Source organism: Panthera pardus, unplaced genomic scaffold, assembly GCF_024362965.1.
Source record: "Panthera pardus isolate Hobbes unplaced genomic scaffold, ASM2436296v1 HiC_scaffold_24, whole genome shotgun sequence".
Classification (NCBI taxonomy): Eukaryota; Metazoa; Chordata; class Mammalia; order Carnivora; family Felidae; genus Panthera; species Panthera pardus.
In genome coordinates this window covers 27,690,877-27,710,481 of record NW_026526810.1, presented here as the reverse complement: position 1 = coordinate 27,710,481, position 19,605 = coordinate 27,690,877, and the positions used below count along the sequence as shown (strand labels likewise).

The 19,605-nt window shown below is 40.5% G+C and overlaps 1 protein-coding gene across 2 annotated transcripts in view; it reads right to left on the bottom strand.

The window, feature by feature from the left end:
* Positions 1–5,700: 5,700 nt before the first annotated feature.
* UACA (uveal autoantigen with coiled-coil domains and ankyrin repeats) overlaps positions 5,701–19,605 on the bottom strand; it is a 95,189-nt gene continuing 81,284 nt past the window's right edge. For both annotated transcript variants that reach the window (XM_019441616.2, XM_019441617.2), the window contains exons 14-19: positions 18,550–18,586; positions 17,619–17,671; positions 13,084–15,822; positions 10,941–11,093; positions 8,783–8,848; positions 5,701–5,885 (exon numbers count right to left, since the gene is read on the bottom strand). In XM_019441616.2, coding sequence (XP_019297161.2) covers positions 5,814–5,885; positions 8,783–8,848; positions 10,941–11,093; positions 13,084–15,822; positions 17,619–17,671; positions 18,550–18,586 — 3,120 coding nt within the window. In that variant the 3' untranslated portion in view covers positions 5,701–5,813. The remainder of the gene's footprint in view (positions 5,886–8,782; positions 8,849–10,940; positions 11,094–13,083; positions 15,823–17,618; positions 17,672–18,549; positions 18,587–19,605) is intronic.

Sequence of the window (19,605 nt, the reverse complement as noted above, 5' to 3'; positions counted from 1 at the left end):
CCGTGCCTCACGGACGGGATGCTCGGTCCTTGCACCGGCTGCTAGGAAGCTGAGTCGTGTCGAGGCCAGCTCCAGAAAAGCAAGCCGTGGATTATGGTGTTTATGAAATGTTTTCTGGATCCCAAGCTGCTGCTTCTTTTTCCTACCCTTTCACTATTTACCATCCCCCTTCTCCTCTCCCACATTAAGGAAAACATTGCAAGCCACCTTAATTTCCTTTTTGTAACGCGGCAGGGCAGAAATAATAAATATGCATACTGACATTTGCTTGGGAACCCAGAATGTAAATTCAAGGCACCAGCTCTTTATTCTGGTTAGACATCAGATCACAATTAAATCTTCCTCAAATTCTCTGTCGTCCTGGTAACTGCTCTCTACTTAGAACATGAGGGCGAAATTACCCAAAAGGGTCTGGAAGGGTGTAGCAAGAGCTTATTAAGGAATTCTGATGTTGAGAACCACACAACAAGCTGTGCCAGCAGGGTAGCGTGGAGTTGGAGAGAGGCCCTCCTTCAGGTTATCGCAATTGCTGTGATGTATTTGGGCTTTGCCGCCGTTAAGCAGTTATGTACATTATAATAACAAGATTGGCTATGGCACACCAAAAATATTGACAATGAATAGTATTTTGGATAATCACAGATTGCAAATCCTCTTAAACGCATTCAACTCTAACAGATATATTTAGACTTAGATGAACAGTAGCTGGAGGAATTTCTTCAAGTGTCAATTGGTGTGAATGAATAAAGATGGCTTTCGAGGAGCCATATTGCTTGGGGATTAAGGCCAACTGGAACAATTCACTTAAAAAAAAAAAAAAAAAAAGCCTCCAAGCTCAAGAGAGCAGCTTCCCCTTTATTCAATTGCGGCGCACAGACTTCAGTCCTTAAGACTGGTGTTGGCAGCCCAGCCCTGCCGTGTCGGTTCAGCTCTCTCCGTTTGTCTAAAGAAGAGTTTTTAATTGTGCATCAACGGGAACTTGCAAATCCTGTGAGACAATGTTTGTAGCGGCGACGAGGAAAACAAAATTTAAGTAGCAGTCATTTTTATTTTGGCTTAACAGATTTGAGCAGGAAGACTCTGAATATGAATCGGCTTCATTTTTAAATCCTGAAGACAATTTCTGAAGCAGCCCAGAAGGTGCCACTTTAGTCTTGAGGCAATTAAAAAAAGCCTAGAATAGCAAGAAAGAAAATCACACAGTTTGTTTGGACATTGCAGGGGGAGAAAGTTACAAATTCTATTAACTCCAGTCCTTCATCCCCCCGCCCGCCTGTTTGCTTTTGTGACCCGACGTAAGACCCTTCCTGGTTTTCAGAGGTGGGGATGGGACAGGAGGCATGGTGCGAATCGTAAGAAAAGTTTTCAATATTTAAGATATTGCTTGTCACGTTTTAACTGCAATGATGTGAAGTGTGTGACGAGCTTTGAGAAAAAGGGTGGCACAGACTTTCCCCCCATAGGTGAGTGAGTCTTCTCAAGAGTTGATTCCTTCTTCGATAATTTGGGCATCACTTAAAAAAAAAAAAAAAAGTAAATACTTATTAGAACTAACTTCTCCTCTCTAGGTCTTTTTTTTTTTTTTTTTTTCCTTTCCTGGTCCTTAATAAGGACCCCTGGAAAAGGCATTTTCAAACTTAAATTCTTTATGATACCGAATGACCGGGAAACCATTAGAAAGTTCTGGAAGTGGCATATCAACAGAGGGTCCCTGGCCACTTGGATTTCTGCAGGGACCACCTTTAGAGTGGCCTTCACTATATTCTTGTAGCCTGTACGCTACTTAGTGATGAACAGAACTAATTATTCTAACACCAGACCGTATCTATATAGCAGCTGTTCGCAAGGTGGAAAAATCAGTTTTTTCATGGCTTCTTTTAAAACGTAGGCCCTTTTCCCATCCTTGATGCGTTCTGTATATATGAAATAACTACTCTTCGCAGCAGGATCTGGACTCAGAGGCCTCAAAACCCAATAGACGAGTCCTGTAGTTTAATGGTCCTTAAATGCTCGACATCTTTTTCACTTAATGTAAAATCCATCTGATCTAATAGCCGTGACTGAATTATAGATATATAATTTTTTTTCTATTAAATGTTAATCTTCTGACTTGGCAGAGCAATAGAAGCTCTAAATTATTAAGAAGGCAATAACCTCTCTAAACTCTTTCCTGAATTCAGAATATTCCCAGGACTGCTATCTTGAGAAATAAATTGCAAAGCTGTTTAAAATATAAAAATCAGGCCCATTCAGTGTAACAATTTGATGCCAAATACCAATTATAATGGGCATTATTTTTATGGCTGTCTCTTCCAGTATTTCACAGAGAGTACACACACACACACACACACACACACACACACACACACACACAACTAGGGGAGCGACCCTCACAAGCCTTGGCTCTTTTTCATTTACATATGACATTTTTGTAACCTTCCCTTTTTGGTTGAATTCATTCATCATCGATGTTTGTTCACACAGGCATAAATAATGAAAATGCCCTCTGATGCCTAAGTGATGCCACATGGCCAACTATGCTAACCACGAGTGCTCTCAGTGCCCAGGGATCTTCCCGGGAACGCCACCTCTGTTGCAGTTTTTCGGTTTTTTGTTTTTAATCTCTACAGTCATGACTCTTATGAGGCAAAGGCCCCTACGTGGAGGTAAGAATCAGGCCGTGCTAAGAAGCAGGTCAGGATTTCCCCAGAGAGGTCCGGGCCAGGCGGTCTTGGTTCAAGTAGCCAAGCCCCGGACACGAGAGAGAATTTCCAACAACGAAGTCTCAGATGCAGTTTAGCTGGGGGTATCACTGAAGGCAATGGGCGCTGAGATGCCCATTTTCCATTCCGTGTTTCGTACGTGATATATTTTATGGTGCCTTTTCTTCCCCCCTTCTGAAACGTAGTCATTGCCGCACCTCTCTCACACAGCATTGATGAGCCAGGAGGCAGGCCCAGGCTCTTGTTTCTCTGGCAGGCATGGGCAACCATATTTCTGCATGTTCATCACAGGCAATTCTCTTTCAATTCTTATTTTGGTGCCAGAGGTACAGCCATTGCTCTGATGCACAGAACTTGCGAGAAAAGATCACACGAGGTTGCAGAGTCCGGTGATGAGGCAGGTCAAGAGGTAGTAAGACGTTTTCTTCCCCTGTGGGGAAGCAGGTGTCGAGACGCTCGTAACCAATGCTAAGGTTGCCCGTGCGAGCAGGCACCGATACACCTGGTCATCACAGACACCAAAAATTTACTTGAAACTCTTCCCTTTTCTACTCCGAAACAAGCAAACCAAGAACATGAACCATTCAGGTGGGTTCCGAAGCTGCAACATTTTCAAAGCAGCAATGATCCAATGCATAAGAGAGACTTTTACGCCATGTAACGTTCGGTTAGGGTCGAAAGCAGTCTAAATAAGTAAGCCTTCAGAAAGATTAAGCTACATTCATCCAGGGTTTTAGAACAGCGCAGATAATGGCTAGTGAATACAGTCACTGCAATATTAAATTTTGAGAGGTTCGTTGAATGAATATTCAATTTTAGTAGTTGTTTATAACACTGACCTTCTGGCCAAAAGAATGAGCTTTCCTGAGGAAGCAGGAATGATAAGAATAAAACTGAACAGGGGAAGAGTAATAAAGCTTTCAACAAAGGAACACACCCCGACAGGGATTTGGTGAGTCTCCCAGAAAGCACGCCCATCTTGAACACAACCGATCTTTCTCCCTCTCGCTTCTTAAGTTCAGATGTTATTGTTTTTCTGAACACAGACCGGCAGAGAGGCCAGCATTGCCCACTATATATATTCCATTTGTTTACTCTCTAAAAAGCTTTAACCTTCAGTGTTGTAAATGCAGTCTCTGCCTTTGATATCAAAAAGTGGGTGAAGGAGACAACGGGATTAATTCAGGGAGGCGACCTACTACTCCACCCTCCACGGAGGACTGAAAATGGGTAATACCTGTCTGTACGTGGACCCCATCGTTCTCTACACCAAATTCTCCAAAGCGGCACATGGAGTAATTGGCCTTGTAGATCTTTTACGAGGATGTTCAAAAACAGTAGTCCACAGAAAACATTTTATTTGTGATTGAAGACAAAATAAAGTACACACAAGTTTCCCCTCCCACTTCTAATAAGGAAAATACAAGACGAAAGTGTGAGTATTCAGTAAGAACTTTCTCTCCTCTACAGCTTCAAAGGAGACCTACATAAAACTCATGGAACAGACTTCATGCAGAAGGACAACATTAAGCATAAAACCAAGGAATTTGCGTACTGCTCGTGTAAACTGTGTATAACTAAAGAATTAAAAAGAAATCCAATTCTGACTTTTCACTGTGGTTTCTACACTGAAGAAATCTGATGGCTTCTGCGGGGAGAAGCTATTCGGATGGCTCTTTGTCCTTGTTATTATTTACAGAATTGGGCTAAAAAGTTTGGCTCAGGGAGCACCTTACTGGTTCAGTCGGTGGAGTACACAACTCTTGACCTTGTGGTCATGAGTTCAAGCCCCACGTTGGGCACAGAGATTACTTAAAAAAAAAAAATTCCAAAAAATAAGAAATCTTTCAAATCTTTCAGGATGCTCAAAGATTACTGCTAAGGCACACTTTGCGATTGAAAGAAAATCTGGCTGAAAGTATTCATTGGTTCAGTTTATTTGCTAACAGTCGAATTAGTAATCTTCAATCTGGATGGAAAACAAAATATTAATAAAAGCAACAAAACATATAAACTTTCCTTAATGAGATGTGGTTAATAAAAATGGTTGGTTACAATAAAGTATTCACTAAAACGTGGCCAATTTTATTTTTTCCTTGTGATCTATATTCTTACAGTTTACTATATTATTGCACTTTCATCTGAAACCTTAAAAATCTGTTTTCTAAAATTAGTTCTCTAATTTTGCAAGAAAACTGCATTTCACATTATTAATTTCATTAGTGCAATTTTCCTATAAATAAGTGCAAAACATTTGGAGGATGCATGTATAATGAGTGTTTGGTTACTATAGTAGCAAATGTCAAAGTAATTGCTAAAAAAAAAAAAAAAAGCCTAAGAATTTTGATACTTTGAAAAATCTAGGATACCGGCTATCATAGCTCTCTAAATACTGTGGCAAGAAAAAAATCACCACGAGTAAAAAATTAAGATACTGTTGTGGATATTATGAGGCCATCGGATTAGAAATTCCTGATATGTTCTACGCTGGTCTGCTTTTAATCTAAATGTAATTTAGTACAGTACACCATTTATGAAAAGAAATGTATTGAAAGAGGCATAAAAGTTAGAAGAAAAAAATCTGTGCCTCCAAAAGAAGTCAAAGGCACTCATTAGGTTACTTCAATAAAAAACGCAACTCGGCCAGCCAAGTTATGATGCATATTCCTTAAAATCACGTTAGGCTCTCGTGGCTCAGCTGAAGGCCTGAAAGATCTTTTGATCCACTTAACCAAATTAATTTCTCTGAAAGAAACCTTTAAACAATTATTTCAGCCTAACGCCTCTTCATATGGACCTACACAGATGGCTTATGTTTTATTAGGGACTCGACGGCTTAAAAATACGTAGCCAACCCGAGGCAAAGTGTTACATTGTTTGCCTCACCATAAAATTAACATATATAGATTATAAGATCTGAATTGCTATTGAAAAACTCAGTAACATCCCCATCTAATTAAAAAAAAAAAAAACTTGCTGATGAAACAAAATATATTTTATTTCAATGATACTAGCACAAAAGGGCCCAGAAAGGCTGTGGGTTTGCACACGGAAGGTTCGGCACCAGCAGCTGAAGCACAGGCTGCTTAGTTAGCACACAAGCCCCTGCCGCATTTGTATGATTTGGAGTAAGGCCGCCTGCACATCTTCGTCCATGTGACCCTTGAGAGAAAGAAGAAAGGGAGAAATATTTTACGTCCTCTTCAATGACACAAGAATTCTATTAGGCCTAAATGGCTGTGATTCACCAAATGCTAAAGCCTCATCATTGCAGAGATATTCTAAAGGATTTATTGGAAAAGACAGCAGAGCTCTGCGACGGAAATTTTAAAAGTCAATCTAAAAGCAGTGCAAACCAGCTGCTCTTAACACTTATTATCAGAAGACAGATGGACAAACTTTTCTCCTTCTCTCTTTTTTAATAATGGCTCAGATAATAGGGGCGGCGTAAGTCATAAGTGAGCGAAGTCAGCTACACGTTAAGTTTTCTTTCTGCTTCTGCTGAGAAACGTTTTTGTAATTAGAAAAATTAATGGACAAGCCCCCATACTTATATTTTCATCCTAGGGAAGATCACATCATTTTGCAACTTGCCATTTCACCTAATGTCACGGATGTCTTTCCTAAGCTATTTCTCTAATTATTTTAAGTTACTGGATACCATCCCACCGTACAGATGAATCGTACTTTCTTTACTCGTTCCCCCAAACGACGGGCGTTTAAGGGGTTTCCCATCTTCATGGGCAGATTCCTAGAGAAGAAACTGCTGGGTCAAAAAGCAAGGCTCCATTGCTAATTTTGCAAAGCACTACAAAACTTCCCTCTACGGGCATTGTAACAAGTTACACTCCCACCAACAGGGTATAAATGCCAATTTCCCACAACACCTTGGCCAATGCTACAGATGCTCATCTTGTTTAATAGTTGCCAATCCCATAGGTGAAAAAATGGTCCCTCCCTGTTTATTTGGATTTCCCGCATTACCAATGAGGTGGAGATCCTTTTACGTGAATGTTAGTCATCTATATTTAGGAAGAAACATTTTGAACTTAAAAAGACGGCAAGGGGCAGATTAAATGCGAGTCAGTATGGTGGGCTTATGACACCCTCGGCCCCCTTCTCTTTGCTTGGACATTTGAATAGAATTCAGCTTAACACTTCCCATTCATATAAAAAGTTGTGCTTCCAAAATCTGTTTCTGTAAGAATGGGATGTTGAAATTTCAAACATTAGCCATGGCTGACTACACTGAATTTCTTGGTTAACTTTATGATGCCGGAAGGCAAGACAATTTCTGATGCCAGTTGTTTTTGTTAGGTTTCATTAGGAGTCAGGAGGATTTCAACTTTTGGAAGCATACACTATACAGAGTTGAAAGGCTTGACAGTTTGTGGTGTCTTTCATGCTCTTTCTCTCCTGGCTGATATCAGATCTGAATGAGTTCTTTATCCACATCTTCGACACTTGTCTACCATTTCCCTCCTAAAGTTCCCACTCTGCTGTCCCTCAACGGTCTTCTCTAACAATTTCAATGTACAGCTACCCTTGAACAACATGAGTTTGAACCGTGGGGGTCCACTTACACAAAGATCTTTTATTTGGATTAATACCGTACAGTACTATAAGTGTATTTTCTCTTTCCTTGATTTTCTTAGTAACACTGTCTTTCCTCGAGCTTCTTATTGTAACACTACAGTATTTAGTAAATATAACATACCAAATACATGTGAATTGACTCTTTATATTACTGGTGAGGCTTCCTCACGATAGAGAGCCTATATGAGTAGTCAAGTTTTGGGGGAATCGAAAGTTACACACAGATTTTTGACTGTGCAGGGTCAGCGCCCCTACGTCCCACTGTTCAAGGGTCAGCTGTACTTTCAAATCCCAGCTTATCTTCTAGCTCCTCAAAAGAAAGTAGCCAAACTTCCTCTTATCATACCATTCATGCTTTTACATTTGTTTCCCCTCATCTCCTATAGAAAAGGAAGGCTTTTTGGTTTTACGAATTCGATGTTGTAAAGTTTCTTCTTTTTATTATTTTACCTAGTTCTTCTTATTAAAAAATGACCTTCTTGGAAGCTTTCTCGCAACAACTCCCCGCCCCCCCCCACCCCGCCTTTTTTGGTAAACAGTGTCGCCTAATACTTCAAATCCTGAACAATTCCTAATGTATCTCACCTGCCATTCTAACGTTGCCTCTTTCAGGACATCTTCCTGAAAAATCTACTCTGAGAATTTTAGAGATTGCTGATCACAGGGTTTCTACGGGGCATTAAGTATGGTATTCTTCACATGCTGAACAGTTTCTCAGTGTGATATATTCTTCCAAAAGAGGAGCCTTTTCATTACACCCCCCAAAGAGGGAATTCTTAATCTGATGTTTCACTGAATTTAAGCCACATTAAATAAATACTATTGATAATCTCCAAACAGAACCAGTTTATTTTCTTACATTATTACAATTTTGTGCACACCCTGTCATCTTTGCGCTTTTATAGCATTCTCTACGTTTCAAAGAAACACTCCTGAGCTACCAAGAAACAGTGAAGTCCTTTGCACTCTCTTTAGCTGACAGCCAGGTATGGATGTCAAGGCATTATCTCCAGCTAGCAATACCATTAACATGTGCTGCCATCGTATGTTGCCAAACTGTCTATAAAATGAGTGACAAGCAGATGGAGAGAACACTACATTTAAGATGTTGTGTTACCATATAGCTTTGTAAATTTCTCTGGGAGATACACAAGCCATGATTTAAAAAAACACAATGATTTTAAAATAAGCATATGGGATACAACTACTTTACACAGCAATGACTTTCACATACATTTACTTGAAAATAAAAAAATGATCTTCTCTAAAATGGGGATGAAGGAGTGCACGTGTTGTGTTGAGCACCGGGTGATATATGAAATTGGTGAATCGCCATATCGAACACCTGAAACTAACATAACACTGTACGTTGACGATATTGGAATCAAAAAAACAGAAGCATTTTTATAAAGAAAATTAAAAAATAAAACGGTATCTCTGCCAGAGGAGAAATCGTTTTTTACCTGCGCAGCACTAAGGAGATGTGTCCGATAAATTGCAATTACCTCTTGGTGCTGTCTGTCGGCATCCTAGACATGTGGAAAGATGGACAGATCAGAGTATCAGCATTCACGTTTTCAAACACACGGAGGCTTGTGACAATGCCATCTTCAGGCCTGACACTACAAAATGGCAATATTATTAAAGTGCTCCTGCCACGTCTTGTAACAAACCACCTGGGACCCACCGGATGCAAAACTGCACAGCATTTAACAATCGTTTAAACTTTCCTAATCAATGTGTGGAAACATTCATAGCGAAAGCAATGCCGCTTGTCCTAGGTAACATGAAATTACTGCCTTAGTTCACATCTAATGCCACGAAATTATCCAGATACTTAACAGTTTATCCTTGGGATTATTGCAAAAGCTTCCAATCTTGTCTCCCTGTCTCTAGATTTTATTCCCGATCATGCTTCCAAGATGAAGGCAGCTCTTTTCTGGAATCACTTCTGGTTCAAAGACCTTGGGAGAAACCTCATTACATATAAAAGAGAATCTAAACTCCTCAAACTTCTCCACAGCCTGGACAATCTAGCCACAAATACAGTTTCCACTCCCAGCCAGGCTGATCAGCTTTTACGGCCCCTTGGGGACACCGTTCACATTCGACCCCCACGCCCTTCTTCAAACTACTTCCCTTGCCTGGAAGATTCTCTATTTTCCATTCACCTACCAAAACACCAACTATCTTACAAGTTCCAGCCAGGTATTCCCTTCCTCTCGGCCTAGCTCCTATCGCACCAGTGATCTTTCCCTCCTATGAATTCATATCACTTATAGCCAGGGACCTTATTCTCAACTCTGTATATGACATTTTTTGTCTTGTTAATTCACTTTTCATGGATCTAAATTTTGCTTCTCTAACTACCTAGAACTCCTTGGGACAAAACCTGTGTACTCTCTTTATCCCTGACAGTGTTTTAGCACAGTGTCATGAATATAATAAATAAGAAACAAATATTTCCAATTATTGAAGGGACTACCAGATCCTTTTGATAAGATCCAAATCAATAATCTGTCATCATTAATCTGTAGGCCAGAGTATTAATAAATAAACACTTACAAAAAGAGCTTTCTTCTATTCAAAAACAACTCATAACCAATTCCTATAAAATAGGAAATTTTTAGTAACAATTTACATTTGACTGGGCTGTTTTACTTAGCATCTCCATGTATGTCATATTACCTCATTTGATTAAAAAAGCAAACAAATAAGTAATCAGTTCTTACTATTCCACTGTATGGATAAGGTAGCTGAGGATTAGGGGGAATGTTCCACGTCACCTGGTTTTTAAACAGCAGTGTTTAGAACTGAGCTCCCGTGTTCAGTTTCTCAATCCAGTTGCTTTCCTCTTTTTTTTTTTTTTTTTTTAATATTTATTTATTTGGGGGAAAGCACAAGCGGGGGAGGGGCAGAGAGAAGGGGACAGAGGATCTGAAGCGGGCTCTGTTCTGACAGGCTGACAGCAGAGAGCCCAAGGTGGGGCTTGAACTCACAAACTGCAAGATCATGAGCTGGGCTGAAGTAGGACGCTCAACCCACTGAGCCACCCAGGCGCCCCAGTTGCTTTCTTTAATATAGAAAGGAAATACATATATGCATATAGGATACGTATGTGGATATATATATTTCCAGGTGTTTTCTCTTACTATATAAGGATAGAAGGTATAAAACCAGAGGGATGCCTACCTTTATTCATAAGTAGAAAATATTTTAAAAACTTCCCTTAGTTTAGCGGACCGATATTTTAAAGAGTGTGCTGCAGCTGGGAAGACACCACCAGAGCTGGAGTTAGCCAGTCTCAGGATCGAATCCCAGCTGTATGTCCCCAAGCATCAAGTATTTTCTTCTTTGTTTCCTTAAGAATCAAATGGGGGGGGGGGGGGGCCGTGACGAAGATAAAGGCTAAAGTACGTACAATGTTTAGTGTAGTGCGTGGCATATAGTAGGCACCAAATATACCGCTGCTACGGGCGTAAGTAACTTCTGGCAAAAATAATTCCATTCCTGGATCTCAGCATAGCCACGAATCAATCCCAGCTCTACATAAACTTTCACAAGCAAACGAACACAACCCCGCACGTACAGCACGAAGCCCTCCCAGGCCAGGGTACTCACAGCCAGCTGCTGCTGCAGGGCCTTTACTTGGCTCTGTAGGCTGTCAATCAGCTGGCTCTGTCTCCTGCCGGGGCTCCCACTCGGGTAGGTGAGCTGTGAAAGGCCACTGAGCGCCTGCTTCAGTCTTTCCACGTCATTAAGCAGTTCGGTTATCTTGTAAACAAAGAGAAAAGGTATGGGAGAAACATATATTATTCACTTATGCGATTCTAATGAACATCTTTACACCAAAATCACTCCGTGAGGAACCAAATTTATCTTTGTACACGAGAAAATTGAGGAATGAATACTGTCGAGATTGTCATCAACAGTACATAATACAATACATAATTTAATTGCTTTAAGTTCCTCTCAGTAAATTCCTTGCAAAAGCATTACTAAGTTGAGAATAAATATATATCCTAAAGTCTGAGAGTGACCTCAGTCTTCTTATTCTTAATATTTAAGTACCTATGAAAGTCTACAGATCACCTTCTAGGCTCTCTGAAACACAGGAACTTGTGGGGCATTCCCTCCAACAAAGTTTGAAAAGAAAGGCGCGGCTCATACAAGCCTCGCATGAACTTATGTGCCTTGTTCATTTCAAGAAGGTAGGATTTTAGACTACTTTATCTTAAAGAGGGAAAAAAATCAGGAGGCCGTTTACCAGAGAGAGCAAAACCTTTTTATTTCAAGTCAGACTGATCTGGTATTTATTAGCTGTCTGAGCTTGGCTAATTTCCTTTATTTTTATGAGCTTTAGTTCCCTTATCAGTGAAAGAAAGAAGTTCTTTAACAGTTAAGAAAACCAAATGCAGGGTGGCTAGGGGGCCCAGTCGGTTGAGCGACCAACTCTTCATTTCGGCTTGCATCATGATCTCACAGTTCATGAGTTCGAGCCCCATGTCGGGCTCTGTGCCAACAGTGTGGAACCTGCTTTGGATCCTCTCCCGCTCTCTCTGCCCCTCCCCTGCTCATGCTCATGCTCTCTTTCTCAAAATAAATAAACACTTCAAAAACTCAAACGCAATCATAAATATCTGCCTGGTACTTAGTATATCCTCAATAAATGACAATAATTGTAAGTAGTTATTAATAACTTGCTATTATAATTATACACTGTTATATTCCTAACTACCTTCTGAACAAGGTGCGAGCATTTAAGTTCTGCGTCACACGAACAGATGGATCAGAAGGCTAGTACTTGTACTTCTCCACTGAGGAGGGCCAGGGATGTGTATTTGCCGCCGTATCCCCAGAACTTGGCATAGAGAAGACATTTAATCATCGCTCACTGAACTGATAAAAATGCACCCAATCTCCCTGATTTCTCATCCTCACAGTACACACTTTATTATGCCAACCACCAGTTTCGAAAATATTGAAAGCATCTACTGTGTAAACTGTACCATGGGAATGAATGAGAAGAAAAGCTTAAGTTGCAAACCGTCTGATCTGAATAGCTGGTTGAGAAGATCGAGCACCTAACTCTGACACAGTAATATTTACGTCTTGAATAGTGGCAACGCTAACATTTCAGAAGAGGAACAGTTCACGGGAGGCTAGAGTGCATAGCGAAGGCTTCAGGAAGGAGGATAAGCGTTGAAGTGGGCGTTAAGGAACGCGTAGGACTTAACTCGGTAGAAAGGAGAGGCAGGACATTCTGGGTGCGGAGACCAGTCTGTGGGAAGTTATGAGGACAAAATGTACACGGAACTGGAGGGCTCGGTCACTGGTATGGGTGAATGCCAAGATCAAGTCTGGGGTGCTTTCCAGTGTCCTTTGTTTCTTGTAGCCTGGAAACACAGCTTTCTTCCTCCTCTCCCTCAATCACCCTTCAGGTAACCCTAAAACCCACTGGACTCTGACCACTTTTGAGGCAAGTGAACCTGGAGTCTCCTCAACTTTCCTCAATTCTTGGCTATGCCAGTTGAGGAAACCCGAGGAGAAATGCTTTTGCTTGTGTGACTTTAACTATTTTCTCAATTCTGAATTTTTTTTGCACACCAGTAGACTAACCGGAAAGGTGGCATTTAGTGGTCCCGCAGCTAATGCTTCTGGAAACCTGTCTTGTGGGATGCTGTGGTAAAGGGGCCCTATTCCACTCGGGCAGTTTCTCGCGGGGGCTCCTGACGCAAAGCCGTGCCGCCTGCTCGGTGCCTACCTTATTATCTTTCGCTTCAATTTGTTTGGCAGATTCCTGTATTCTTTTCTGTAACTCGGTGATTGTTGTTAAGGACTTATCACACCGTTCCTGCTGGTCCTTGATTTCTTGCTCAATGCTGAAATGGAGCAATTCCTTCTCATCCTTTGCAGACAGCTGCTTCCTTTGGGCGTGCAAAACCTCCTCACAGGCTTCTTCGTACTTTCTATTCAGATTGGCCAATTTTTCATTCAAGTTGGAAATCTGGGTCTCCAAATCACTTTTTGTCGCTTTATATTTAGACAAATCAACCACCTCTCTCGTCTCTAATTTTTTTAATGCTCGTTTAGTGTTCTGCACCTCGGATTGGAGTTTGGAGACCTCTTGGGTTTTGGTTTGGTTTTCTTCTTCCTTCTCCCTCAAGCTAGCCTTGATGATCCCCACTTCCTTCTCAAATGCCTCCTTAACCTGCAAATGCTCTGCCAGGGGCACCGACGAGTTCTTCTGGTTCTCCAGCATCTGATGCAGGGTGGTCACTGTCTGCTGCTCTTTCTCGTAACATCTTTGCTTATTCTTCAGTTCTTCCTTGAGACTCTCGATTGTGCCGTTCAGAGACTTTTTGAGGGCCTCAACCTGTTCCAACGGAACATGCTGCTTCTGCAGAAGGGTCTGGGCTGCAAGAATCTCCGAAGTCTGTCTGGCATTTTCGTCGACCAGCTTCTCTTTCTCGGTCTTTACCTCCGTGTATTTCTGCAGCAGGTCTTTGAATTGTTTGTTTAGCTCTTCTGCTTTTCTGCTTAGCGCTCTTTCCATTTCATGAGCACTCTCAAGGAGAACATTCTTATCTTGCAAATCCTTCTGAAGAGTGAAAATCTCCTTCTTCAACTTGTCATTCTCTTGCTTGCACTTCTTGGCCTCTTCTTCCCTGACGTGATATTTTTGTGTCTGCTCGGATAACTGTTCTTTTAGTTCTTTCTCTGTCGCTTTAAATTTTCTTTCACACTCTTCGAAGCTGATGATTGGAGCATATTTGAGCTTGATGCATTCTTGAATCGTGTCGAGCTCCTTCTTCTGGGCTTCGATCTCTGCGTGCAGCGTCACGATCTCCTCTTGGCCCTTCTTGTAGTTGGCCAGGATTTCCGCACTGTCATCCTGTACCCTCTTCATGCTCTGACTCGCGGCACCCATCTTCTCCTCGTGCTCTCGGAGGCTGATGTACTCGGCCTTCATTTGGTTCTGAGTGTTCTCCAGGTTTCTTTTGAGTAGCTCATTCTCCTCTTTTGTTTTTACAAGTTCCCGACTGAGATCCTCGATGTTTTTCTTCGCATCTAGTAATTCTCTGTTCGTCTTATCTAGGGTGCCACTCAGTGCGGCTTTAATCTCCTCGTGGGCTGGAGCTGGCACGTACTGAGTACTCAGGCTCTTTTTCAACGCGGTGTTTTCGGACAGGAGTGCATGTATTTTCTCTTGGTCTCCGGCACGTTTTTTGTGAAGCTCAGAGAGCTGTTGTCTGAGGTCAGCAAGGCTGGAGTTCAAAGCCGTGACCTCCTTCTCGTGTTTCTCAGGAGGCACGAACGCGGTCTCGAGGCGGCTGACGTTCTCACTCAAACGGCCATTCTCCACCAGCAGCTTCTCCATGGCCATCTTCTGCTCCGTGTACTTCTGCGTGACATCTACAAGCTGTTGATTCAGCTCACCGACCATGACGTCATGCGACTTTTTCATTTCTTCGCTCACTTGTAAAGGAACGTAATGACTCTTCATTTCACTTGTTAAGTTACGGACTTGCTGGCTGAGGAGCTTGTTATCCAGATACACCTTTTCGACGTCCTTTTGTAATGTCTGATTTTTCGACGTGAGTTCGGTGATCTTCTTCGTAAGTTCTCCCGCCCTCTGCTCCAGCCTGCTCTTGAGCTGCTCGTGCTCCTCCGGTCTGACGTGCTGAGCAAGCTTGGCCTTACAATTCTCAACTTCTCTCTTCAACTGTCTGATTTCGCTAAGTGACTTTTCATGCTCCCTTTCCATCTCTCCTATTCTCTTGGCCTTCTCATTGACTTCACTTGACAACAAGCTCTTCATGCTCTCGAATTTTTCCGTCGGAACGGAAAGGGCCAACTTGGCCAACAGTTCTTTGACCTGGCCTTCCGCCTCCGTGACCCTCCTGCCTTTCTTGTCTCGCTCCGTCTCACACATACTGAAGTCCCTCTGCAGTCGCTTGTTCTCTTCCACCAGCTTGCCTGCATCCCGCTTCAACTCTTCTACCAGCATCTCGCTCTGTCCGATCTGGCTTCGTAACTTCCCCACTTCTGCTGACGCGCCCTCGTATTTTGCTTTCATGTCTTTCAACTGGTCCTTCAGTTCCTCGGTTAGTCTGTGATTCCCCGCAGCTGCTTCACTTGTTAGGTGCTCTTTAAGGGCAAGAAAATGTGTCTGCATTTGTTTTACTTTACCTTCCGACTCGTACATTCTCTTCTGCACATCTTTCAATGCGTCTTCTAACTGCTTTACCTGCTCATCTGAGTCCTCCTTGATCCGTTCACATTCTAATGCTAAAGCTTTGCATTCGGCCACCTTGTGAGCCAGCTCGTTCTGGAGCTTGAGTCGGTCTTGTTTTGCTGACTCGCAGAACGTTCTCATTGCTTCTAACTCTTTCTTTAAAATGTCATTTTCAGAATATGAGGTTTGATGGGGTAAGGACAGCTCCAGCGGTCTTAACATAGACCTGCTTTGCATGTGGGCCGGCACCCCTGGGGATGTACACTGAAAGGGGAAACAAACAAACAAAAAAAGAGACACTAATCACAAAAGCCTAAAGAAGACATTTACTTATTTGCCAAACTTCTAGATTCCCACATCATCAGTAGTCAAGGGGTTTTCAGACTAGCGTATTGGAAAAATACAGTACTGATTTTTGAGGTTAAGAAAAGCAATTCTGGGTATGATTCCCTTAAAATGCTCTCAAGCAGGGATACTTTGAAAGTCTGCTCACCGTAAGTGTATTTCTGGCAGAACAAAGAAGGAAAAGAGTTGTGGCCTCTGGGGACCATTTCCTCTTCCCTTCTCCATTCACAATAACTACCCACAAGTGATATCAACTTTATCAAAACACATTTATTATTTCTATGCTTTATGGCACACAGTGTGCTTAGAACTTCCAATTCTGAAGACAGTCATCAAAACCGTTGAATAAAAACAAGTATGGCAATTTTATATCTGCAAATAATTTCACAGAATGATATATTATTTAACTTCTAAGAAGCTATATAATTTCTGAATATCCTTGTTAACTCCAATGTAATGTTCTTTAAATTATAAAAACAGCACCAAAATAAACACAGCTAGCATGAGTTGTCGAGAGAATATTAGTTAACTCACAAAAAAAGAAAGAAAGCAGTTTTCTCCTCTCAAGTAGGATAAAGTAAACCTTAACATGTGATCTTAGTACAAAATTTTATTGACATCTTATTCCTCCACTAAGAGTTGACACAAAAAAGAAGTATAATTAAACTTCTCATGAAATAGTGCCTAAATAGAACATGTAACCATGAAAGACTAAATTCAATTATCTTACTTTTTCCCACACAGCCTATTACAGCAAGGGCTCCTTACAAGTACTAACTCATGGATAAAAGCTATGTGCTGTGAATACATTCCACCATTTTAACAGGCAGGTTTTACTGTTGTTCAGTTAAATCTACACTGTCTTGCCCTGGATCAAGAAGAAAATTAACAACATGGAATAATTTCGCAGCCTTTAGTCTGCTTTTAAATTCCCTTTCAATTTACCAATGATCTTTAGACTAAGACTACTATAATTTAGCAATTACTTACACAGCTTTACAATTTCCATACTTGCTTTATTACAATCCAATATTTATCTAATCTTAAATACTTCTCAGGTGACATTCATTTTCTCAACTTAGAATCTTAGAGTTTTCCAGCTTCAAGTGATCTTAGACATCACAAAGGCTAACTCACTCTGCCTATAAATGATGGTATGTAAAAGGGCCTCTCAAAGCCCAAATATTTGTCAGTTCAGGCCATGGGAAGTGCTGACCTTCCCATGCAATGCAAACCTGTATCTACCGGAAGCAGTATAAACAGGTTAGAAAATCAGACAACACTACCTCTTGGAAGCTTTCCTTATTCTGAGGTGACTTTCCAACACACAGGATATATATTGGAATGCAAGGAAAAATACATTTCAAAGTCCAAAAAAATGACTTCTGAATTACTCGTAGTTGGCTTCCCCTTTATATGGGTAAATATGAAGCGTTAACCGAACACGGTTAACGAGGCTTACTATCAAAGACAATGAACTTGTAATTCAAATCTCTTATTTAAGCTACTGTCATCAAAACACTCTAGAGGGCACCAGAAACAGTACTATCGGCTTTTATTAAACTCAGAACACCAAGAACAACTTTTCTTTGAAAATGAAGGCCTTATTCAATGTATATTGAATTTCTGTATTCCATTTTCGTATTCAATTAATATACAATACTGTTTTCCTCTTTTTAAAAAGGTACAAATATTTTTAATTAAAAAACAATTACCTGTGAATCTGTCATGTACATTTGACCCTGTTTGAGAAGCATATCTTCTTTTCCTACATAAATCCAAATAAATGAGATCTTAACTGAAATACTCATACCAAATAGGCTAAGAATTAATTTGGTGTTATTATCTCTCCTCTTATTCAAACTAAAGAAAAGTATGAGTTAAAACATAAAGTTATCCTTGTTCTAAAATACCCCTGTTTTTCTTTATTTTTTCTAGACACATAAGGGAAGTATCTATATTGTTCTGAGTAGAAACTAAGTTGGTTTTTAGAAATATATAAGACTGTTAGACTAAATAAGCTACATGATTATTATAAAATATGTATCTTATAATCAGTCAAAATAAAAATGGTGTTCTTTACAACTTACGGGATAAACATTACTATTGTACTTAAAGGATAATTTAATATTTACTAGGAAGCAAAAAATGGATTTTGTAGAGAAATTCTTTAGAACTAGCAAACAAAAAACCGAAGTCAATACTAATTACATATACTCTTAAGTAAGAAATAATTATTTATGTAACTTCTCATTTTAAAATGCTTCCCTGCATTGAGACTATATCCAAAGATTTCTCCAAATGAGAAAACTATGTCATTTTTCTTTTAATAAAAAACAAGCTCCAAATATCACAAGACAAATATCTACTAATCAACAAGGTAAGTTTGGCCATTCATGCAATATCCAACTTAAAAATACAAGTGGCTAGGGAAAATCGGAGCCTCAGGATTACCAGATTTTCTGTTAGAGGCTACAGCAGTCATCTTAACCTCTTCCTGCTTCGATGTGTTGAGGTTTAACACACAAGTAGTTGACATTTAGCAGCAAGAAGGGCATATACAGTTAGACAAAACAAACAGACGTAAACATTCTCCCTTGTCCGAACTGGGTGAACAGTAATGATAATCTATGCTTCCATACTTACGGTTACTGAAATGACTTCCTGATCCTAAATGATCACTCTGAAATCAGAAGCATAAATTAAAACATTTGGGTGAATATTGCTTCATTTTGTTAAATTCTGTATCTATTTCAGTTCTAAATGATCCAACCATTAAAACCACATTTTCAACATTCCTTGTTTCTCCCGAGTATTACTCTACTTTAAAACCACAAAAAAGTCACAGCACTAGCAACAATTAGAGAGATCAGTTGGGAATAAACTACTTCACTAGGCATTTTAATAAAAGCAGCCAAGTGTTCCAAGGAAAAATTTTATTGCTCAAAAGAAAAAAAGAAAAAACAACCGAGCCCCAAATGAACTACAACAACTTTCAGCGCATGCTCTTTGCTGCTGTTTTACCTCAAAAGGAAGAAGCTGCCACCTGTGCGTCCAGTACTGACTTTACCCCTGTTGGGAGCGGGAACCCTACCTCACTGCCTGTGAAATATTAGTGTAACCTCTTTTTTCAGAATTTATAAAATACAGAAAACTTTGGAAGGCAGAGGGAGACAGAGAGCAGAAAAGGAAACTGAGGCACAGACCTACACACAGTTAGTAATAAATCCGTCAATGTGTCGGTTAGGAAAAGGAGAATAAAAGAGAAATTTTAGGTACTCTGAATTGAAGTGTGTTTGAACTGCTCCTTTTTTTTCAAGTCAGAATCTAGCAAACAAACTGAAACATATACCTTCAAGAGTAAAGATACACAGAGGTGAAATTTAACCAAGGAAGTGAAAGGCCTATACTCTGAAAACTAAGAACCTTGATGAAAGAAATTGAAGATGACACAAACAAATGGAAAGATATTCCGCACTCATAGACTGGAAGAATTAATACTGTTAAAATGTCCATACTACCTTGGGGCTCCTCGGCAGCTTAGCCGGTTAAGCGTCAACTCTTGATTTCGGCTCAGGTCACAATCCCATGGTTCATGGGATTGAGCCTCACTATCAGTGCAGAGCCTGCTTGGGATTCTCTCTCTCCCTCTCTCTCTGTCCCCTCCCCAGCCTGTGTGCACACGCACTCTCTCTCAAAATA